A 25,493-nucleotide genomic window follows, 5' to 3' on the forward strand; every position below is an offset into this window, starting at 1 on the left:
TTTTTGGAGTTGTTTTTCTCAATTCACTGAGTTTACTTTGCTTCCAGTGAAATATTCAAACACATTATTTTGCAGACACTCTATAATTATTGCTATGTGGAGGACAGGTTCTCTTACAGTAAAAAGATATAACATTAAATAATTACACTTCAAGTTTAACTTATCCAAGACAAGAAGTCATGACGCAGCTGCAGTGGCTAAGTAGCTACAGTACTCATTTAGAAACAGTGATGTTAGCGGGATTTTTTATTAAAGAATGAATAATGTTATTAATCATTAAAATGATAGCATGAAAGCATTGTAGGTGTTGATATCCTCGCTGTAACATTGCAAACAGTGTCTGTTTCAGTTTGAGATTCCTTACTCTCCTTTTTAAACCCTCCATGATTTGGCTCCAGATACATTTCTGATTCACAGCCTGCTCAGGTCTGGCACCTCGAATGCTGTTAAAAGCTCCATGGCTCAGGACAAAGGCATATGGTGACTGTTAGTTTCAGCACTGTGAAACTAGGTCAGTGCCACTCAGGCTGAGTCAGTGCCACATTTTAGAAAAGCTTTGTAAAAACCCCTTCACCTGTACCAAATGGTATTTTTATACCTTATTGCTTCAGTGGTTTTACGACACTTGTAGCTTTTTGTGTGTGAATTCTTTATTTTTGACTGTTGATTGATTATTTTCTATTTTTTGTGTAATTGTGAGGCACTTTGTAGATGGGTTTGAACTTAAGCGTTAGCGTGCACCCCGTCTGAAGTGGGTGCACAAACTCGACCCCTAGGGTGTAAATAAACTATTCAAATCAATTTGGTATCTCGGGGCTTCTGGAGACTTTTTTTAAAAAAAAAAGAAGTCCCAAGCTACTTCAGTTGTTTTGAAGAATGCTGCCTGTGAAGCTCCAGAAATGTTTCTGTGGACTGCGAAACTTTCCATCAGCATGAGGCCGAGTAGAAAATGACTGAATATTCATTTTGGGGTGAACTGTTGCTTTAAGACTTTAAATCCATAGAAGAGATGATTGTAGAACATCAAATTAAAAAACGCTAACATCCATGTAAAACCTCATCGTCTCTATCTGTTATTCATTTAAAAAACAAACAAACAGATATCCTCACAGCGTTCTGTAGAGCCGACACACCACTATCAGAAGTTATACTCATGGCCAAGGTGAAGGTTATTTCTGAGGCTGTATCTGTTGGACTGCTGTATGTTTTCAGTAGCTTTATGGAGGAGATACTTTTTCTAAAGCTGTAGATGGGCTCCTGTTTTCTTGTGTAGCGTGGCCTAGTCTTGCAGAGTCGAACCACGTCGAGTGCTCTTCCTGGTCTTGTCTCAGAAAGCATCTTTAATGATTTCATGTAGCTGTAATCTTTTTAAAATGGTGGACGTCCAATTTACAAACCAAACAGATCATCTTCATATTTCTCTATCAGCAGTGTGTCTGTGATCTCAGACAGCAGTATCTCCAAGCAAACAAGCTTCATTGGCTTTTAACAACTCCACTACCTTCCAGTGGGAGCTGGTTAGGCCCCATTTAGAGCCCAGTAAGTATATTAGTGTTGTGACTATGTCCTAACCGCTCTGTCTATAATCAGGTTACAGTGTCCAACCTGAATGACCTGCGGCCTGTCAGCCTCCGTTGATCACACACACACACATGCATGTAGACACACGAGAGGTCTCTCAGACTCACACACTGCTGCTTCTCTGATATTATAAGCATCTCTGTGTCAGCAGTACTGAGGCCTGAGCCACAGAGCAGCAGCAGGATGGCCTTTTGTCAGAGCCTCATTGTCTTTGGTGAGCTGGTCTCAAGTGACAGTGTGTTTTGCTTCATTTGTTACATAACTGGCTCTGGTTACTAGATTCTGTGACGCCTATGAATTATTGACAGCACACTAATTTTAACAAATCAAGATGAATTATTCACAACTTCACACACAGGGACTCTCCAACAGGGAGCTCACTGACAGTGTGTTCATATTATTAGAGCGACTTTTGCCACAGTGCATTTTAGATGACCTCCAATGTACAGTGTTTGTGTGTATGTGTGCATGTGTGCATGTGTGTGTGTGTGTGTGTCGTCTTGCTGACACAGGCCAGTGTTACTCTTGCAGCCCAGAGATAAAGTGTCTCTCACAGAGGGATGTCAGGTGCAGTCACAACATTGGATTTGAGGGGGCATGATGCTGTGGTAGGTTACCTGCAGCTGTGTCATCTACTCAGTTCTCTGTAGGCACCGTGTCTTTGTCCCAGTTAGGAAGTTAAAGGGTAACTCCACCAGTTTAACACATTAAAGTGTGTTTCCGGGTCTCTGAGAGTACTGCTGCATATGTGAACAAAGTAGTGTAAAGCCTTTTGTGGCTCCAGAGGAAGCTGCATGTAAGCTGATAAATGATCTCCAGGGATGTCACATAGTGGCTAAGTTGCATTGTGGGTAATGGAGGCGGGTTTTGAAAAGCAGCGCACTGGTCTAACATTGCACTCCTAAAACAAAAAACGTTTTCCTTTTCTAAACCTGGTGCCTACATTACCCACAATGCAATTTACGCTGTAAGTGACAGAACTGGATGCAATTTATCAGATTACATGCAGTTAGTCACTGTTAAAGTTATTTTTTTTAGATTTTTAATACTGAGGTTTTACGTTTTGACCAAGGAGAGTTTTACATTAGAATCAGCTAAAGCATTAAACAAACACACACCAACTGGTGTCAATCTGCAGACAGTGAGACCATCAACAAGGTAAAGGAACACCTGACCCACTTTGTAGTAAAAATCAAAACAGAGAGAAAAACACAGTCATCACTTTTCATGTTCTGACACAAGAAGCAATCACACCTCAGTTACTTCAATCCTAAATAAAAAGCAAAACAAAAGGAAAATGAATCCCAGTGTAAAAACTCTTGACATTGGTCCCGGCTTCGTGAGCATCATGTCCAATCACTACTTGTGCTTTTTTCAACAAAAGAAAAAAAGCACAACTTTTCTTTCAGCAAGAAAAAAGATATTGAAAGAATCAGTCACCTCCTTCAGCCTGAAGATATGGAGAAAGTCATCCATGCTTATCACCTCACACCAGGACTACAGTAACATCTGAATCACCTGCCAAAGCTGATCTTCTTTACCTAAACTCTAACCAGAGCTCAGCAGCAACGAGAAGTGAACAGAAATCCTCCATTACGACATGTCCGTCTCTTTTATTACTCCTGTAAGGCAGTGCTGCTCAGTTTTCTAGATGGAGACACAAGACAAAAAGAATAAAGAGATGAACGATAACACTTCACATGTGGAACATCAAATTTCAAAATCATCCATAAATCAGCTAAAATGTCCAATACCCTTATGAATTCACCACCATGTGTCGTGGTCCTGTTATTTTGGTTTCAGTGTATGTCTCTTTGTGTTTTCTAGGTTGTGTGGTTTATTTGTTGCCCTTTTGTCCAGTCTTCTGTTTTCTTCACCAGCCTGATTTTTCCTCCACACCCACACTGCATCTCCCTCATTAGCCCTTCCCTCCTTCCAGTGTCTTTTCAGCTTTATCCAGCCTATCAGCTCCTTCCCTGTTTCTAGTGTCTTTCTATTCTCTACCCTCACCTGTGTTTCTCTGCCTCACTCCACCTGCACCTCATACCCTCGTTAGTTTAGTTTGTATTTTAGTCCAATCTTTTGTTCAGTCATTGTCGAGTTATTTGCTGTGTTTCTGAGATCCTGCTGTTCCTGTTCCTGTTGTTTAGCTTATGTTGTCCTGTTCCTGTTCAGTTACTGTGATCCTGCTGTTCTGTTTCTGTTCCCTGATGTTCCTCTGTGTTTGCCTGTCCCCGGTATTACCGAGATCCCCATTAAACCTCATCCATTGCATTTCCTGCCTGATATCCCATGCATTTGGGTTCACCTTCCCTGCTCCAGTGTGACAACATTAAATACTTTTATTATTATTTTATGTTGGAAAAGGGACAGTGTACATTGCACCACAGTTAGCTGAATGGCAGTCACTTCACCTGATGTTATTGGGCATCCCAGAATAAATCAAAGTAATACAACATGTAGATCAGTAGAGTACAGTTGTTTTTGAAATCTCATTCCGAACTCGTCAAATAATGACGCTTGTCAGGAATGAGTCAACTTTTCTTACCAACAGGCCCTTTACAAAACATACGAAATTGTGATAAAAACTTGTATAATACAGTTTAATAACATGACAGGGCAAAATCCAATTTCAGATGATACAGGTGGATAAAATTAGCATCAGTGGGAGAAAACAAACCATTTCTTGGCTTAAATGAATGCTATGACGGTGACTGACTAATTGTGGTACTGAATTACGCTGATGTGAAGCTCTGAAGGAAAAAACGGCCTGGCTGAATGCGGTTTTTGGGATTGTGCTGTCCCCCCTAGCTGCACCTGAGCAGCATATGATAAACCCACATACAAATACAATATCACATGTTTCCATATCATGTAAATTTATGTCAAATGTCAAAAAAAATAAAATAAAAAATGCTTGTTTGTAATTTCTCCACATGTCGGATGGCGTTCCACATGATGAAACCATATGAAATGCTGTCTCATGCTTTGTATCTTTGCTGTCCTTCCCTCTGGCTGCCTGTCAGGATGATCCTGGCTCCTCTTCACCTGAACTTTCCCCTAACTCTTTCTGGGTAACTGAAAGCATAAAAAGCACCAAATGTGAAAGATTAAACATGAGGAAAGATGTCTCTCGTCGGTGAGACAATATTGAATCGTGATCGTTGGTTCTCTCAATTACAAGGTACATTAGCTGAGAGCTCAATGGCGGGTGAAGGAGGTTTATGAGGTCTGGCATGAGTCCTTCTCTCTGGGGTTCACAGCCGCGGTGAGCATCCTGCCATTTGCAGTGCACTGTCATTGTTCAATTTAGTGTGTGAGAGAGTGTGTGTGTGTGTGTGTGTGTGTGTGTGTGTGTGTGTTAGCAGGCTCAGTTCCTACTGGATTGACTTCTCTGAAAGAAGGGAGAGAGTGGGGGGAGTGAGAAATCAATAATAAAGGCAGGATTTGAACCCCTCCATCATGTTTAACCCAAACCTGCCTGCACCTAATGGAAGTGTTTGTGAGTGTGTGTGTAGATGTGTGTGTGTGCATGTGACCTCCAATTCCTAGATGCGACCCCTCTCCTCCCACCGTTCACTGCCGTCCGAATGGCCTCATCAGTTAATCAGTCATTTCTAATTTGCTGTAAGTGAACAATTACTGTTTGATTAAGCAGTGTCACCACCGACTCTGCTGATGTAACTTACTCTGTGATGGGTTTCAGCGGAACAGGTCCCCATTCATCAAACATTCATATTAAGAGAGTCAATCTTAAACCGCTTAAGACATTTTTCATGATAATGCAGTATTCATCAGGAGCCTCTTAGCGCCGAGTGGCTGCGGTAAAGACGGCTTTTTGAGAACGCTGATTATGAATGATTTGTAGGAACAAGCTGGGAAACGTTAATGTCACAGACAGAGGGACATGATCATTAGTGCAGGAGGAGCAGGAAGGAACGAGTGGCTCTCTACTGCCACCTGGTGGTTCGGAGAGGGGCTATCAAACACAGCGAACTGTGTAAAGCTTCATGAAGTGTTGAAAGATCCAGTTGCTGAGGGTTTGAATACAGTTCATCATGTTTTCTTTAGTATTATAAGGAAAACCCCACTGAATTTTTCAATTTCCTGCTAAATCCCACTGTCTGAAAGGGTTAGCACGGCACCAAAAGAGCTTCCAGTGACTGACCAAGCTTTCACTTCCCCTGGACCAAAAACCAAGTACCTGGGAGACCACGCCGTAGCAAACATTTACAGACTACTTAATTAATTGAAATTAGACTAAATGTAAGGCACAAAGGAAATGTAAATAAACACTAATACAACCAAACTAAAGCTCTGCTAGTTGTGAGCGAGAGAGAAACATCCAGCCCTCTGATGTCACGAGTGGATTCAGGTGTGGCTCGTTCTCCTGACACACCTCTGACCCTCTGACTCTGGGCAAGGAACCTAAAAAAGAAGGAAGTCACTGAATCTCGCTTTGGTGACAGACTGTGGTGACAGCTGTATTGAAGTTAATGGGAGATGATGGAGAAACACAAAAAGACCCAACATATCTTATCTTTTCTTCTGATGAAGAAATGCCTCCAGAAAATGAAAGAACACACTTCAGAGAGATGGTGTTTTTTTTTAATCAACACGTTGTTCCTTTCCTCAAATTTGTGTAGGAACTGCAGTTACACCGTGAACAGCAGCCTCATCAGTGAACTCAGTCAGACCTGCCCTGCTTGATCACAATATAATCAGCCTTGTCAATCATTTTGGGGGAAAAATCAGATGTTAACCTACTCATTTCTTCATCAGAAGTCTTACGACGTAAGATCTACAGCTGTCACCACAGTCTGGCCCCGAAGTGAGATTCACATTATGACCCTTCGTTTTTCTTTTCGGTTCCTTGCCTCAAAACAGGACCAGGGAAAAACGCAAAAAGCCAGAGTGAGAGGGGCCGTCAGAGGTAGAAACACAAATTTGCTGTGGAAACTGTCAAAACATGTCTTAATTGGCAGCAAAGCTGATTTTCTTTTGAAGAAACACACAAAGAGGTGCCACAGCAGCTCGGCTGTTAGAGCGTGCGCCTCATGTAAAGAGGCTGTGTCCTCGCTGCAGCAGCCCAGGGTTTGAATCTGACCTGTGATCCTTCACTGCATGTCATCCCACCACCACCCCACCCTCTACCCTATTTCCTTTCACTCTTCACCTGTCCTACAGAATAAAGCCGCGAAAAGGCCAAAAAAAAGAAAAGAAAAAAACATCACAAAAAGGTGTTTAAACATCCATTTGAAAGTTAAGTAAAAATGTTTGGAAAAACATATCTGATGCCTGATGCTCTGACCAATCTGAAACATTTCAGTGGATTTGTGGTTAGCTCAGCTGGTACTTTAAGTCCTGTAAAGAACATTTTTAAGTTCCACTGTGGACATTAACGGGCTTGCTTGCAAGTTTCATAACGTCGGGGTGTAATTTCTACTGGGGGTGAGGGGGAAACTTGTCTTCCTCACTTTTCAAAGTCCACCCAGCTTTTAGTTTCAGTTTGATTTACTCACCACAGTTTATATTTACATATTCATAAAAAAATGTCAAAAAGGTGCCACTTTTTTCTAAATTAAGACAAAATAATTTGCAGACTGCACTGCCATAGACATAGAAAAAAAAGGGTTACGATGGCTTTAAAGGGTAACTCCATTGTCACTTTAAAAAAAATAAAAATAAGAATACTAATTATAATTCAACCTGAAACGATACATCCATATCTGTATACATTCTTCTAATGTAATATGATTCTATTAATATTCATCTATAAGATATTTATTTCTATAAGTTTCAGCTCCTCTGGTAAGAAATGTATGAATTTACACAAGGAAGCTGGTATCTTGGTTGATTTTCATTCTTTCTTAGATAAAATTTTTTATTAAAGATCCTTCCAAGAGGACAAATGATTTTGAAGAAAATTAGCTAAAATGCTGTTATGTGATTGCGGCATGGAGGAAACTATGGATGTATTTTGGTTTTGTTCTCATGTTGGTGCCCTGTGGTTGGACATCAAGAGATGGAAAAATCTATTTCAAGGTGGAGAACAAAGTAAGTCTTCAGTGGATATCTGTTTCTTTGCTTGACAGGCACCATTTTATTTTAGAAGGGCATGAATGCAAAAAAGCAAGATTCACCTCACACTGAGAAATGGTTGTGTTTATTTTGATTGTACAGCCTGAAATGTTTCAACACAGAGTTGTGAAGCAGAAAAAAGTACTGTGTTATACTCGGATGAATGCACACAATGTGAACAGCAGAGACAGACTCAGTGTTAGACAAGTTCCCTGTCATTCTGAACATCATGGACCACACATCAGAAAGATACGCCCTCATGTTAAATATTTGCATAGGTCTGTTTAGCTAGTCATCAACAGCAGATCCTCAGTGACACATCATATCTATGTGTTCTCACACTGGAGAGAAGTCACATTCAGAATACAGAAAATAAACAAAGGCATTTAATGGCTCATCACGAGTTCCAGGTTTGTGGTTTCAAGTCAGTGTCGTGATGCAGCCTCTGGAGGAAACAGCTTAGTATTCTTAGAGGAGGCTGACTGCACCTTCTAGGTCACGGTGTTTCCCAGATAAAGCCCTCGTCCCTGGGAAGCACAGTGGATTTGGATGGCTAATGAAGGTAAAAACACAATTCTGTGCAGATCTGATGAACTTTCTCCTCATTAAAGACAATAACAGGCACTCGGGATTGGTGTCAAGTCTTTACCTGCACACAGCACAAGTCAAACATTGTGGTTTACAAAAAACAACAACACCAACGATGTGTTTCACATTATGAACAGTCTCAGAATAATCTGGCTGATTTAACAGGCACAGTTTGTTCCACCTCAGTGCTCAGGTCATAATCAGGAGGAGCTGTTTGTTCTCCTTCCTACTGTGACTCTGACTGTGGCAACACAATCTACACAAACAATAAAGCCATCAGCTCATCCATGGAATATTGTCTTTGTTATATATTGTAATTTTTTAAACAAATGTACCTACCACTAGTTAGTACCATGAACTCATCTTAAAACAGGTGCTGTCGACATGTAGTATTTATTTAATAAGATATGGCTATCTTTGGTGGGTAATTATTTATTAATTATTATTACTAAATGTGCACAAAATACATAGATCTTCTATGACACACAATGAACACACAGCGCTACTGGTGAATATGTTATGACTTTTGTTCCACAAAGGAATTACCTGAAGTGAGCATGAAGACATATTACAGTAATACAGTACAGTAATATTCACTTAATATTTACTGGGAAAATATGCCTATCATCCATAATGGACCCAGTTTGTGCCCATGGTGTGTGTACAAATAACCTACAGCAAGTTGATAAAGTCAGTAGTGAATTTATTTCTTGATATTCAAAAGAGATGTAATCAAACAGTCTTTTCAAGGGTTTCAGCAAAAAAAAAAAGAAAACTCAGTCATTATGTGGAGTGTTGGGTGAAAATTCCCTTGAAGCTGAAATCTTCACTATAGCTGCTAAGCTAAAAGCGTTCGGTGCATGAGCTCGACTGCTTGTCAAGGGTGTAAATAATGTCTTGTCAAATCAGTTTGGGATCTCGGAGCTTCTGGAGACTTGGATCACGCCAGACGAGCTGTATGGAGCCATTTGATGTCTTTTTTTTACCTTTTAAAGTAGTCCCCAGCTACTTCAGATGTTTAGTACAATGCTGCAACACTGTTGATGTGAAGCTCCAGAAATGTTTTGTGGACTACGAAACTTCACCTGACTTTCAAACAGCATGAGGGGAGGAGATGGTGACTGCATTTACATTTTTGGGTGAACTGTTCCTTTAAGCTTTTCTTTAACATAAAGCTGGATTTTGGACTGATTGTTGGACAAAATAAGCATTTTCAGTCTACTACCAATTTTATAGAATATAATGAATCTTGACACTGATCTGCAGATTTATTGCTGATTTAAGCCCTACAACAGACCACGACTGTGTTATGTTTCTAAAACCTACATTTTGTATAGTTTCCTTGAATTTGATTTATTGATATATGTTGCACTCATAATGACTTCAGAATAACCGACTTGATAACTGCAATTACTGTACTTTATCATCCGAAATAAAATCATCCCTCATGACAATAAAATGACTAATCACAGACCTGGGTTGTTGGGATCACAGCCTTTCTTCTGTGCTCTTTCAAAGAACAGAGATCAGTGCGCATCAATAGGAATTATTGTTCATCTTCCAGCATCAGAAGTGTTTTTGAGGCACTATGTTTCAAAAGATAATTTCCTTGATTGAAGGATATAAAAGATGATATAAAAGATATAAAACACTGATTTCAGCACCTTTAAAATCGACAGCAGGAGGGTTAAAAAAAGATGGAAGAAAGCAGGAAAGGTGCCCTTCAGCAAGGCTTTTAACACATTTGATTAAAGAGGAGACACAGGCTGCTCTGATTGGAGCGTTTCATTTTCTCGCTCCTCTTTCTTGTCATATGTAGGCAGAGCTCACATAAAAAAAGGCACTTGACATCACAGATTCAGATCCTTTAGCTCACACTTTGATGTGTTTCTTGTCTTTAATGGTAAGCTGGCTGCTGTTTCTCTCTGCAGACACACTGACTTTGATGTCCTGCCTCAGTCACTGTGTCTTTAGAGCTTCACTTTCCTTGTCTGACCTTATCAAGGATTTACACCAACAACCCTGAGCTTACTCCCCCAGCTGCTCTAACCTTTTGGTTGCTGCCATCCTTTATTAACTTGCATCATCTTGACACGTTTCATCTGCGCGGCACCTCAGAGCTCCACAGTCCGCAGGTGGCCGCGGGGGGAAACTGCAGCCAGCACGCTCTGAGGCAAACACTCCGACTGCTCCGCGGTGCTGCCACAACAAGACCAGTGGGGCTTCCCGGGGTGTCCTTTATGACTGTGGCCGCAACCTTTAAATCCTCCTGCAGACACACACATAGGTAGGAAGACAGCAGACGTGAGATCTTGTTTTATATTATAAGTGAAATCAGCATAGGTCATTTAACTTTGTGACCTGTCTGGTCAAAATGTGCGTGTTGCTGCTTTTATGTAAATATTTTATAAAATTTCACATGAATAATTTTGTTGATAAATATTTCATGAATTACAAAGTTGTTGGTAACCATGACCTTATTGCAAGTGTTTAACTAAAAACAAATTAAAAAAACCTGCAGACTGAGACAAGCGATTGTAAAATGCTAACTGGTTTCTGGGTTTTAGGACTCCAGACTACACCTCTCTGTACCATACTGTTGCATCCCTAGCGACAGGTTTTGTTTCTTCTTCTTTGAGGTTTGTTGGCCGACAGCTGGTTTTGTTTCCAGCCCATGACCTCCACTTCTTCTTCTCTGTTTATTACAGCCATACATACTGTCGGGCATACCACCAATTTCTGATGATATTGCGTAACCTGATTTATTCTCTCCAAACCAGCTGATGGAAACACACCTAATCTGCATTTTCTTTTTGGGGACATTTCAAAAGTTAACTTCAAATTTGCTTGACAAAAAAGCATCATGATATGCTCAACACTTCAAGAAGTACAGCTCATGTTTTCATGTTTTTTTCATGTTCTTCTAGTGGTGGAAGGTAACAAAATGAAGGCAGGTGTGACCAAAGTTACTTCTCCAGTCAACTGATCACACCTGAAGGGAACATTTCCTTCAAATGTTCTTTATGGCATATCATCATTAATCTCCAAAGAGCTCTTTAAATTATGTTCAGTTCCGCTGAAACCTCACTTAATTATCTTGTGGACGTGCTGGGTTTTGATGGAGAGAGCTTGATGTTTGTGACTGTGATTTCTTATTGAGAAAATCATTCCCTCCTTTTTGCCAAATATGCGTTTCCTGGTGGTGTCAATCATGAAACAGACAAAAACCTTTCCTTGAACTTATTTGAAATAAGTGTGCTTTTATCTTTGATGTCTGTCCAAACAAGATTTACTTAAATATGACTGCACACGGACAGGAACGACATCAGATAACTGCATCACAAACCCTGTTTTTCTTAGAAAACAGAAGTCATCCACTCAAAAAACACAGATGATAGTCTTGTTTAATAATGCGACAAGAGCTCTGGTTCCAAACTGTTCCTCCATCTGTTCTCTCTCCATGTCCAACTTGAAAACAAAGCCTGCCATTCCTATTGTTTCTGTTGATTGTGAAAAGATGAATGAAAACTGTCCTCCGACCAGACATTTAAATTATGTCTTCTGTGTACCTGGCATGGTTCCTGGGCAGCCACAGCGAGCCTCTTTGTCTCCTCCACTGGAGCAGAAGGAGCAGCAGTGAAACGTCCCAGTGTGACGCCTCAACTTCCTCTTCACGTTCAGAGTAAACGGAGAGCCCTGCAGGGAGAGACAGGAAGAGTCAGTCAGTCGGTGTGTCTGTGCTGACACAACTCAACATTAAATGAAAGGATTGGGATAACTCTTCTTTCACTTATCAAGCATCCCAGTGGGTAAAAATTTGACATCAGCGCTGTCACAGGTGGCCTGTTTAATTTGTTTCTGCCTGAAGAGAATTTTGTCCATGTTGATTGAATTTGTCAGGATGATGTCAACAGCCCTGAGGCAGTACGGTGAGAGCTGCAGGCAACACCACGGCTCATTTTCACATTTAACCATTTTAACATGAAATTCTCAGCTGCAAACATGATGAATAAAGATAACAAATGAATTCTCTGCATTTCGTTGTGACAAACTCTGTGAGTTGGCTTCGTACCTTCACATGTTGGGCTTTGACACAAACCCACACTGAGTAGGCTCCTGTCTCTTTAGGCGTGTATGAAATGCTGTAGGATCCATCGCTGTTGTCGACCACTGACGTCTCCAATGTGCTGAGGGAGGAGAAAACAAATCATCCTGTTAATACTATACAATATCAAAGAGAAGACACAACTGACAGCCAGTTCTGTTATACAGACAGCAACCATTTCTTGAAATAACAACACTTGGCAGAGCGCTGAAAAAAACAATACTTCAACTTTTAAAGCTTGTTTCTTGTTTACATTCAAATCACCACCAATATATGATCGGGAATCAGCTGATAATCAGATCAAGGGTGAGCGGTTCAAGCTCTAAAATGTACTCAACTCAACCAATTTAGGATTCTTCTCCAGCACATTTTGGTGTGAATAAGCAACATGTTGACCTTTTTCATGCATCAACACGTTGTCACCATCTACAACAACACTGATCCATTAGGGGGCTCTGCTGATTACTGAGGTGGAACCACGTTTGATGTATATGAGGGGACAGAGGTCTGTGTGGTTGTTCTGGTGCTGGTTGTAAAGGTCGATCAAGGTAACAGCAAGATATCTGATGTGAGTAACTGTGGTTTGATAAATGAGTCACTCAAATAATGGACTGTAGAGGGAACACACAGGCGGCCTTTAAGTGGCTGTTAGAGTAAATAAACTCAAAGGGAAGGTGTTCAGATGTATAGGCTGGATAATGGACGAGGAGAATCAGGTATTAGACTCATACGTGTCTTCCTGGCATTGCCATCAATGTAACTAGAATTCGATTTGATCCTTTCTAAAACCATACACACGATACAGTGTGTAAGACTTGTAGCTGTCCTCACTACATCATTAATGGAATAAAACAACTTTTTTCCGATTGAAGAAGGAGAAAGAGAAGGAGACTGTGCTGGTCCTCCCACCAACGTGACAGAAATAGCACAGTACACAGGTGCATTGCTTTCTGTTGACCCACTCTGAGCAGATGGGGGGCAGACAGTGAAAAACTTGATCTCAACTCTCTGTTGCTGGGTTTTTAATGACACTCAACACTTGAGAGAATAAAACCTCAATGCACCCATGTGTAACAGGGTTTGTAAGGTATGTCATCCCACTTGCCATATCACCATAGTCTGATAATGATGTATTTGTGTAGAAATGTTGGCTTAATGGCGCCCTCTCTTTCATTCTGTTTATGTCCAGATAATAAACTGCGGTATAAAACGACACAAAAGCCTCATGTCTGTCATTCTTCACACAACGCAGAGTTGAAGGGTTGCTTGAACCAGCCAGTTACAGTGAAGTATAGCTGAGTGTGGTTACATATGAAAATGCCACTTCACTACAAAAAAACCCACAAGAAACTGTGGCTCAAACTGAATTGTCTAGTTGACGTTTTATCATCAATAGAAGAGGGCCTGGAAAGCTGACACTCACCAGTTTTTCTTCTCCCGGTTGACGATGCTGACCACAACATGCTCTCCACCTCGTGTCAGCTGCTCCCCAGCTGAGTCTCGGCACATCAGGGTGAAGTGGCCCTGCTGCCCCTCCCTGCCCCTCTGTAGACCTGGGATCAGGAGTTAGAGGTCATAATGATGCTCTGATTAACACACCAACACACATGTACATTACATACATGAATGCACAATGTCAATTCATAGACTAACATCACACAGAGTTGTAACTAATAATTTATATTTATTGTCACCTTCAGTCAGAAATGTCAAAAAATGGGAAAAATGTGTTTTTAGCGTTCCCAAATCCCAAGATGACGTCCTCAAATGTCTTGTTGTGTCCAAGGCCCAAATGTGTCCAGTTTAATGTCATAATGAAGTAAAGAAACCAGAAAAATGTCACATTTAAGAAGCTGAAATCCGAAAAATGTGACTTCTTAATAATTTACTCAAACAGATTAATAGATTATCAAAATAGCTGGCGATTAATTTAACAGTTGACAGTTGGCATATGATGTCGTGTAGATGGAGGGCAGGAAGTGATTTATGATACAGAGTGATACATGCAGCGATATCAGCGTTGTTAAAAGTACCCAAATGTCATCCTTCAATAAAATTAAAAATATCATGTTAAATTATTGCTTTGGTAAAAGTGAAAGTTATGAATAGTACTTCAGAATCCAAAAAGTCTGAAAGTATCTTTTTTAAAATGTACTTAAGTATCAAAAGTACAAGCAAATTATAAATATATCTACATGTATGTACTGTATATGAGGGATCAACTGATGATTGGATCCAATATTCAGCACTTTTCTGATTTTCAGAGTTTTTAACCGACTGCCAATATAATAATTGAATCTAAAAATGTGCTGCTTTGGCTCTGATGCAGCATGTAATCGCCGAAGTAAATAGTAACTAAAGTTATCAAAAATATGTAGTGTAGTATAAATGTACAATAGTTGCTGGATGGAAGAATGAAGTAGCAGAAAATGGAAATACTCAAGTAAAGTACCTCAAATTATATCAGCTATTTATATCAGTGAAATCATATCTGATAAATATAGACAGTCAAATTGCTTTCATGGAGACTCCGATAAAGGAGATGTTTGTGATCTGCCGATTAACACAGAGAGGAGGAAGAAGAAGAAGAAGAAGACCACAGGTTAGCAACTCTTTTTTAAAATACAAAAATAATGTAATTATCTGTTATTTTATTTATAGTGGCCACAGGAAGCACGGAATTATCAGTTATTGGTATCAACTGAAAGAAATCCATGTTGTGCATCCTGAGTCCATACATACATACTCTCTCACACACACACACACACACACACACACTTAGAAGGACTTGTCTCTCCAAGTTGTACAAGTGGTCCTGCACGGGCACATCACAGTAAAAAAGGCACTCCATCATTCAGACACACCATAAAAATGGAGTCGCTTGGACATTTATCTTGTGTCTCCAGTCATACTGACACACACACACACACACACACACACACACACACACACACACACACACACACACACACACAGAACAACCCCCTATGGGTGCATATGTAAGACACTTTCCCCCTGAACATATGGTGGTTACAGCCAGTGTAAGTGTGGCTCTGGCACAGCTGGGCTTCAGTCGTGCTGACCAGACTTTTCCACATCCTCACATCATTATTTAGAGTTTCATTAACTTGTCCTGCCGTGCTCTGGCTCAACATATTCATCAGCTGTTGGGGCGTTGTTGCCGTGTTAAAGCGAACATCATTTGTGTTCATATGGATGATCAATGTTGCTTTGCATTTTGGTGTCAGACTCTATTAGCTGCTCGATAACTAATGATCCTACTCTGTGTATTCATCTGATATTACAGTGTTTCCAGTAGCTGCAGGGGGATCTGTTTGGATACTGTTTTAGTTAATGAAACTACTTCTACTAATATATTTTCTGCTCTGTCTGTATCGACTGCAATAGGCCTACTTCTACTACCATGAATATTACTCACACTATTACTGAAGCTCCTATTAAAAACGCTTTATTGTAACTACTCCTAGCATCACTGCTACTTCTATTGCCATGACTGCTAATACGTGATTAAAGAAACCTTTAAGGCAGACCTTTACATGCTTTCTTTCTGAGACTGATAAAAGACCATTCATATAAACCTCATGTCTGTGTTAAGAACAGAGCTGAAACTGGAACCAAGCTACTTCCTCAGAGCAGAACTGGCCCTTTGCTCACTTTCATATGACATTCTATGCAGACCACAGGGATAACATCATAAGCTATGAAGCACTACAGTACATCACCTTTAGGGCAACAGATGGACATGTTTTACCTTAACCAACAGCTTCAGAATCATGTTGATGGTACAGTGTCCTGGTGTCCCTGTCACTTGTTTCTGCACTATGTAACTTCAGTGACAGGGTATACATGACACATGTTTACTTGCCAAATCACACAAACTGCAAATTTCTACATAATGGAGTTTTAAAAGAAAAAATGATTAACTAATTCTTTGTTACTCTCAAAACTGAAAACATACATTCATAAGCAATAAAATGCAGCCATGCTCAATTCATTCAGTACACTTGAGGTTGTGTTAGTCCATGCTGATAACGATAACAGAGAGTAAAAAAACTCTATGATATCAGTAGATATACACACATTTTTGGCAATGAACCCTCAAATGTGGTTATCAAACTTGTCACAAAGATATGTAACAGAGGCAGGATTTTTTTCTCTTTTAGTTCGACTGTATAAAACAGCAGGTATCAAACTTACAACTGAGTTTTGGAATGTGGGTCAGACAAAACGAGCAATCTGAAGACACGTTTGACTTTGTGAAATTATGATTCATTCTGCAGTATTCAATAATCAATACAAATAAAGAAAATAATAAAAATAACACCATTAGGTGCAGCTCTAATCTTAGCAGTAAAATATTAAGCTTACTGACTCTATCCACTAATATTTTATCAGTATTCCTTTGTTAATACAAACAGCATTCTCATTGTGCACCCACAAAGGTGATTTTGAGTATGTGGCTGTTTAAAGCTCTTCTCAGGGCTTCATGGACGTGTACAGGGTCTCTTTTTCTTTGTCTTTTTAATACCTTTATCATTTTAATTGGTAATATATATGTAGAATTGAGTGCCGTAAGTACTATGTCTTCCTACTATTACTATTATTTGGACCACTAGTTCTATTACTACTATCACTGCTGCTACGCTTGCTAATGGGTGGGAATTATCTGTGAATTTATATGTATGCTTGCTAAGCCGGGTACCCAGCAGCTGTCACCAACACAGCTGCAGCTGTTCTGGTCCACATTTCACCTGTGCTGTACAGCCGCAAGGTCTAAATCTACCACTTGAGCCCCCTTTATCACACAGTGAGGGGATAATCGTCAGTAAGCCACTGTGATTTGTGCTTCCTAATAGTCAACAAAGAATCTGGCCTTTATCCGCCCCCTTAAATTAGTGTCTCACACTCCGAGGAGCTGATGTGGCTTAAGAAAGTGAAGTTGTAGTCAAAGGTAGAAAAAACTGGTTTAGCTGATGCAGTGATAGTGTCGCTCAATCCTTCATAAAGAGGAGAAACCTTAACCACACATATCAAGAAGTCAATACGAAAAGGAAGTCAGTGTGGATATATGCTCCTAAACCAAACAAAATGTACAAACTATAACACACACACAAGCAAACACCTAAACAAAGCCTCACCTAATACATGGACTGACCTTTCGGCAAACATTACAACAATACACTTGTCTCTGACACGGAGTGAACCCAGCACAGAAGTATTTGTTTGCTGAGGTTTTCCATTTCCCACACAGGTAAACATTACTTACAGTTCTTTCATGGAGACAAGCTGCTGTGTGTGTTTGAGTGTGTGTGTGTGTGTGTGTGGGGGGGGGGGGGGTCCTAACAAGGATAGTTACGCTGACATGCTTGTATGTGTTGGAAGTGTGTCATCTGTGGAAAGATAACACAGGACGACTTCACCACTTAAATGGGACAAAATAACTATATCTTTATGTGGTCTTGTGAGTCATTTCTTAGGGCTAAAACGTTCACTATCAAAAAATCTGTAAATTATTGTCATCTTTAATAATAATCAAGCTTCAATGATATGAAACAAGAGTACAGCCCTGATTAAACAGAGACTTGTTGCTACAGGCATGGCCACTTCAAAAAAGCCTTGGAAAAGCTGTGTGCCCGACCGGGCGATTAAATGTAATTAATGGAAAAAGCGCTGCTCGCTCTGAAAAGCTGAGAATATCTTAACTTCTAAAAACTGTTAGAAAAACATGGAGACAGGAGAGGCGCACACGCCGGGCTGGTGGTGCGTTTCTAGTGATGCTTCCCTAGAATTAGCAAATGCTTAAGATTAATCAGCTATCAACATTGTTGTTGATTTCATTTTTTTCGTGTGTGTGTGTGTGTGTGTATGCTATGTTTGTGGTGTGTTAACACCCCCTCAGTGGACCGCCTTCAGGCCTGTTGAGTCACCTCAACATTCCTTCAGTCCCACAGGAATGTCTTTGAGCCAAAGCACCCAGGAAGGTAACAATAGTGTTTAACTGCTCCAGGCAAACTCAGTGTGCACTGACCCCATCCCTCCACATCCCCTCCAGCCAGCCAGCAACTCTTCATACTAAACTTAAACATAACTGAACAGGTGAAACACGTATCACAGGCGAGGATTCTGTAATGACTGACACCACTCTGACTTATTACAGAACATAGTTGCATCAGGAGGGTTTACCTTCCCCTTCAATGGTACACTTGCTGAGGTCCACTGTCTTAGAGTTGATGGCCCCGACCAACGGGTAGCCCTCCACCTCCCCTGCTGGTTCCCTGGGCAGGAAGCTGATGCTGCTGCCATCATCGGGGGCGACAGTTGCTGGGTTAGGGTCGTAGCTGTTCTCTGCCAGGCTGGTCAGTCTCCTCAGGGTTACGCCTTTCGCACTGAGGATCTCAGTGTCTGAGCCGCAGCTCAGCAGCCGCTCTGCAAACTCTACACTGCCTCCGATGTCCAGCAGAGCCTGGTGCAGCTGCGCCCTCTGCAGGTGGAGCTGGTTCCTGTTGGACAAAGACAGTGTGAATGTGCACTCGTTGAGAGATGTTCCTGTGCTGTAACGGTGGCCTGCTTATCTCTTAAAGTGTAATATGTAGTATCTTTTTCAGTGGAAGTACAGAAAACTAATGATCCTTGAATTAATAGACTCAGAGCAGAGTGTGGTTACTGTCTTCCCATGTACCTCTCACACCAGTAGACTATAGCCAATAATTAACTACTGTTTATGTTTAAACTGCTAAGTACATAACTGTACCTCTAAAAATGCCATTTTTTCCGTAGACCACTAATTTCTTGACTGAATTATTAAGTTTCTCATTAATATTCTTGATATACGCTCAAATGGTCGTAAGGAAGCATTTTGATTGGTTGCAGTTTATAGGGATCCTAGTTTGATCATTGATAGAATATGAAGACTTTGTTTTATCTTTCTTCAGAGAGGATTCCTTAAGACACAATTCTCTCAATCATTGGTCAAATGTGCATCTACTGTGTGGGGGATAACATCTATGTCAAGCATCCTGTCACTGAATCCAGTGCTCAGCTTTCTGACGTACATCGTATCACAAATTACAGCTGACTATTGATATGATATTTGGCTGGAGGTAGTAAATATAAAGAAAAACATGTATTAGTATGTTGAAACTTTACCACAGCTGTTCCACAACTTTTGTGACTCTACAAGTTGAAGAAAGAGTTTTCTTCCTTTACTTCACGCACAGGGAGGTCAGAGGTTGGGAAGAGCCCAGAATTGATGTGAAGCCAGAATCTAAATCAATAAAAACCACCCAAACCTAGAAGCTGTCAGTCACAGAGCGAGCCAGGAGCTTTGAGGACAACCCTGTGGTCCTACTTTGAGGTATTATTTTTTTGTCTTCTTTAACATTCAGCAAGATTCCTTGGAGTGATTGTGAGGTGTGGTTAATATTGGTCCCTGCTTACTTCTAAAACTCTTACACTTCATTCATTTCCCTAAAGAATATTAATAATATTACTTGGCCTTCTCCACAGGAGCTGTGTTGGTTGTCCATACCTGCGCTGGACACGGAGCTCCTCCAGGCGATGCAGCAGAGACAGACAGTGGGCTTCCACAGCGCTGGCGTAGCCTCGTGCAAATGACCTCACCTCATTAGCTGTTGCATCCACCCGTGCCTGCAAAGCCTCCTGGGATATTTCCACCTGTTACAGAATAGAAAGTAGAAAAAAAGGTTGTTTTTGAAGAAAAAGTCAGGTATAACTAACCCTAACCACACAAACTTTCAGGATGCTAAGCATTAGCCTAAAGATCAACAGGGAGGCCAAACCACAGAAATGTGTTCGAACATGGATGTAGTGGTTTGTTTCTGAGGGCTGTTACAAAGCCTTGGTTGCAACCAAAAGGCTAAAGCGGGCATTTGAGTGTGATCTGAAGTCTTAATATCTTCTCAACAAAACAATTATTTGAGAAACACTCTGTTGCACCTTCTGCAGTGAGTCCTTTAGATGTTCCAGGCGAGGCCGCAGCTGTACCGTGACCAGCTCTCGGATGCGGTCTCCATGGCGATCGATAACATCACGGGTGGGGCAGCAGCGGTGGTCTCGGTGTAGCGTGGCGGCACACTCCAGGCAGATGGGCAGGTCGCAGGGCTGACAGAATAGCCGGAGCTCCTGGCCGGGATGGAGGGAGCAGAGGACGGGGCGGCTCAGACGACCACGAGACTTCAGCTCCTCCAGGCGCTGAACAGAGTGAGATGCTGTTCGCTTCTGTCGCCTGCAGACAGGAGAAGGAACAGATACAGATACATGTGTGTCAGAATAAACTAATAACTAATTAAAACAAATTTTAACTTCTACCTGTGTGTCTGGCAGTAGAACAGAGTAGAATAGATCAGACTCTACCTGTGTGTCTGGCAGTAGAATAGAGTAGAATAGATCAGACTCTACCTGTGTGCCTGGCAGTAGAATAGAGTAGAATAGATCAGACTCTACCTGTGTGTCTGGCAGTAGAATAGAGTAGAATAGATCAGACTCTACCTGTGTGTCTGGCAGTAGAATAGAGTAGAATAGATCAGACTCTACCTGTGTGTCTGGCAGTAGAACAGAGTAGAATAGATCAGACTCTAACTGTGTGTCTGGCAGTAGAATAGAGTAGAATAGATCAGACTCTACCTGTGTGTCTGGCAGTAGAATAGAGTAGAATAGATCAGACTCTACCTGTGTGTCTGGCAGTAGAATAGAGTAGAATAGATCAGACTCTACCTGTGTGCCTGGCAGTAGAATAGAGTAGAATAGATCAGACTCTACCTGTGTGTCTGGCAGTAGAATAGAGTAGAATAGATCAGACTCTACCTGTGTGCCTGGCAGTAGAATAGAGTAGAATAGATCAGACTCTACCTGTGTGTCTGGCAGTAGAATAGAGTAGAATAGATCAGACTCTACCTGTGTGCCTGGCAGCAGAACTCGCACAGGTTGACGCAGCACACCTCGCAGCGGCTCTCGGCGCCTCCTTCGCCGCACAGGTCGCATCCCAGCGGGCCGTCCGTCACCAGGGTCTCCAGGAAGACTTCGTCCAGCGCCAGGTGGTCCGTGCTCAGCCCTGCCGGTCCCGACGGAGGGATGTCCACCTCGGAGTCACAGTCGGGACAAAGCACCGTGACGGTGACGGCGGGTCGGTCCCCCTCCACCGCTTCGACGCCCCGGCTGCCCTCCGGACCGTCCCGGCGGCAGCGTGAGGACAGAGAGAAGGGCTCCAGCTGGCCGATACAGTCCGAGCAGAAGGTGTGCAGACAGGGCAGGATTTTAGGGTCCCGGTACAAGCGTTTACACACGTTACACACCGCTCTCGGGTTCACTAAGGTTCCGTTCTGTTCTTGGTCCGAGCTGAACTCTGGCTGCTGCTGCTTCTTCTCTTCCTCTTTAAACTGCGACATTTTGTGTTTTTGGTGAAAAGTGAATACCACCGTGAACCCACCGAGCTCCACAAGCCTGTCAGCACGGGAAGAAAACTTCTCCTGAAGCTTCCTTCTGCATAATAACCAGTCACATGAGACTAAACCATCACTTATCTACACTGTGGTAACAAACACACTGTAGTTCACCTACTTCATTGATAATAATAAAATCCCTCTGGAAAGTCCCACGTTACTCCGGGATAGTATGCTGCCTTCACTGTTCCATGGGACATCCGACACCTCACCCACTACCAGACCAATAGGAAGCCTCACGAGGGCTATCAGGGGTGGTCCAAATACTTCAGGACTCTTCATAGCAGTCAGACTGTCCCCATCTACTGGTGACACAGAGCATCATGTTTTCACCAGAGTGGAAGGACACATTCTGTATATCATGTGAAAAGTTCACCAATAGTTCACTTACTGTAATATATATATATATATATATATATATATATATATATCTGGAGTTTGGTTCAATAATGAATTTATTATATGATATTATCTTCTGAAAATGTGACCAAAACTGCTGGGTCAAAAATATACATACAGTAATTTGAACAATCAGTTGAGGTGATTATGCAAAGTTGTGTGAATCAAATGTTCTGTGTAGCACGGCATCTTAACTTCTTCTGAGTGATTCTGATTGATAACAGCTGGTGACTTTTCTGGGCCCATTTTAATAGGGCTGGTGTGATACAGCCATTAGACTCAGCCAGAAACACTACAGTGGGGAAGTCTAAGGAGCTCAACATTGATCTGAAAGAGCTCATTATTGATTTGAACAAGCCAGGAAAGTCACTTGGAGCCATTTCAAAGCAGACAAAGGGCCCAAGATCAACTGTACAAACAACTGTTTGTAAGTATAAAGTGCATGGCGCAGTTGTGTCACTGCCACGACCAGGAAGAAAACACAAGCTATCACCTGCTTAGATGTAGATAGTGTAACTAGTGATTAAGTATAAGGCTCTTCTTCTTCTCCTAATTTCCTCTTTTATAAAACAACAAAAATAAAACTTTAGTTTGTAGAAGTATTGATAAGTTTAGGATGTATGTTCGAATTCAGATAAATCATAGTGAAAGAAAAGGGAGTCAAAATAAATACATGCACTACGACAGGCTACTTGTTGACAGAACCTGTCAATACAATGTTGGACGGACTCTGTCTTCATAGGAAGTGTTTTATTGTTCAATGACAGAATGAGGTACTAAATTTCATGTTCGTATATCAAGTTTCGAGAACACATTTTCCTCATCAAAATGAATGGGTGAAAAACCAAGGCATTCTACAAAAAACTTACTCCACAACATTGCCTGAGATTCATTTTCACAAAACTGCCAATTAGGGATACAACTCTATCCTAATGAGTAGAACATACACAGGATTCTTTTTAATAGAACTATATGACATCATTTCCCAACACTGGTCACAGGTAAGGGTTGAGCAGGCAGGCAGATAAATTCATTGTGTCGCTATTTAAAAGACCACACTGCCATCTGCTGGTGTTAGAGTGTTGAACACTGTTGAGGATGTGGAGTATCTGCTGATCAGAACGAGGAGGGCCAGTATGATGTGCACAGGGTTGGGTAGAAGCAGACTACATATAATTGGGATAATTATACTCAAACCAGATTTCCCCTACAAATCCCTTCATGCCCTCGCCCCTCAGTACGTCTCCGACCTCCTTCACCCATACACCCCATCCCAGAGCCTCTGGTCCTCATACACTGGCCTGCTCTCCACAGCCCTGACCCAAGATCCAAGTCCTTCTTTGTCATTCCACAGCTGATTGAGCCCTGTGCTTCATCAGTTTTTCTGCAGCAACACCTGATGTAGTCCTCCACTGTGTTCACATTCTCCTCACATTTTTTTGCTCTGCCTCATACTCATCATGTCTGCAGTGTGCTAGTACCATGTTACTGAATGAGAGATGTGAGAGTGAGCCAAACTGTGTGTTTATACAGTATTTGTGGCGGACTGATCCTGTTGCAATGTAAATATAGTAACAGTAAATGTTTGATGAATTTACTGTGGCTGTGCCATGTGCATTAAATGCACACCGTGCGTATTGACGCGAGATGCTGCTGCTGTGTGAAGACGAGTGTTTAATAAATAAAGCTACATACCAACAGTTGTGATAAAGATTAAAAACCTGTATTTTGCGGAGAATCTTAGATGTGTTAATGTCAAAGTGAAAACAGATTTTCACAAAGTAATGTCAATTCATTAAAATATATATATGTAAAATAAGTGATTGCATAAGTATTCACCCCCTTCAAGTCAAGTCATGGTGGGGATGGTGTGTTTGTGGTGATGTGCAGTGTTTGGTGTCTGCCAAACATAGCATCTAGTCTGATGGCCAAAAAGCTCCATTTTGGTCTCATCAGACGAAAGAACCGTCTTCCAGTTGACCTTGGTGTCTCCCACATGGCTTTGGCCGAACTTTAGTGGAGATTTAATGAGCTTTCTTCAACAGTGGCTTCCTCTTTGCCACTCTCCCATAAAGCTTTGACTGGTGAAGAACCCAGGCAGCTGTTGTTGTATGCAGAGTCTCTCCCATCTCAGACGCTGAAGCTTTTAACTCGTTCAGAGTAGTCATAGGTGTTGGTGGCCTCCCTCACTAGTCTCCTTCTTGCACGGTCACTCAGTTTGTGAGGACGGCCTGCTCTAGGCAGATTTACAGGTGCCATATTCCTTCCATTTCTTAATGATGGATTTAACTGAACTCCAGGGGATGTCCAGTGACTTGGAAATGTTTTTGGATCCATCCACTGACTTATACTTTTCAATAACCTTTTCACAGAGTTGCTTGGAGTGTTCTTTTGTCTTCATGGTGTAACTGTAACCAGGAGTAGTGATTAACCAGTGACTGGACCATCAGACACACGTGTCTTTATACTACAATCACTTGAGACACATTCACTGCACTCAGGTGATCTCCATTTCACTAATTGTGAGAATTCTAGCACCAATTGGCTGGACCTCTGTTGCATTAGGTCAGTTTTAAAGGGGGTGAATACTTGTGCAATCGCTTATATTACATTAGATATTTTAATTAATTGACATTATTTTGTAGAAATCTGTTCTCACTTAGACATTAATGAGTTTTGTTTTGTTTTTTGTAAATTGTTTGTCAAAAAAGCCAAACTATATTGACCATGATTCCATTTTAAAAAGCAATAAAAGGGGAAAACATCCAAGGAGTTGAATACTTTTTATATATACTTTTTGTAATCTTTTTAGTCTTCTTGTTGTTGAGAGGGAGATTGTTGGCAGAGCACCAGGCTGTCAGGTTTTGCACCTCATCCCTGTATGCTGACTTGTCGTTGTCAGTGATCAGTCTCACGGCTGTCATGTCATCTGCGAACTTGATAATGGTGCTTGTTGATGGGCAGGCGGACAGCAGACAGTAATGGGTGAAGAGGACATACAGTACATTACATTATGCAAATAGCAATCTGATGGATGTGAACTTTATAACCAACAGAGAAAAAGAGCGTTTGTTGGCTCTCACTGGTTTTGCATAATGGTCGAAATGACATCAGTTTTGTTGACCCACACAGTCCATAGAGCAGCATGATGATGGAAAGGCTCTTACTGGGTGTCTTGTATCTCTCAGGTTGGTAAATTCTTCATTATCTTTGTGTTCATTATTATTAAACATGCTAGTACTGAAATAAATAAGTCACAG

General features: G+C 41.3%; 1 protein-coding gene across 1 annotated transcript; it reads right to left on the reverse strand.

Moving 5' to 3' along the window:
• Positions 1-7,728: 7,728 nt before the first annotated feature.
• trim45 (tripartite motif containing 45) lies at positions 7,729-21,995 on the reverse strand. The gene is made up of 8 exons (XM_084362562.1): positions 21,290-21,995; positions 20,333-20,621; positions 19,905-20,050; positions 18,560-18,876; positions 13,779-13,908; positions 12,323-12,437; positions 11,820-11,946; positions 7,729-10,519 (listed from the first exon to the last, which is right to left on the reverse strand). Exons 1-8 carry the CDS (start codon positions 21,778-21,780, stop codon positions 10,365-10,367), a joined length of 1,770 nt encoding a protein of 589 aa, XP_084218688.1. The 5' UTR covers positions 21,781-21,995; the 3' UTR covers positions 7,729-10,364.
• Positions 21,996-25,493: the final 3,498 nt, after the last annotated feature.

The sequence above is a fragment of the Pagrus pagrus genome (genome assembly GCF_965226575.1).
Source record: "Pagrus pagrus genome assembly, chromosome: 9".
NCBI classification, from domain to species: Eukaryota; Metazoa; Chordata; class Actinopteri; order Spariformes; family Sparidae; genus Pagrus; species Pagrus pagrus.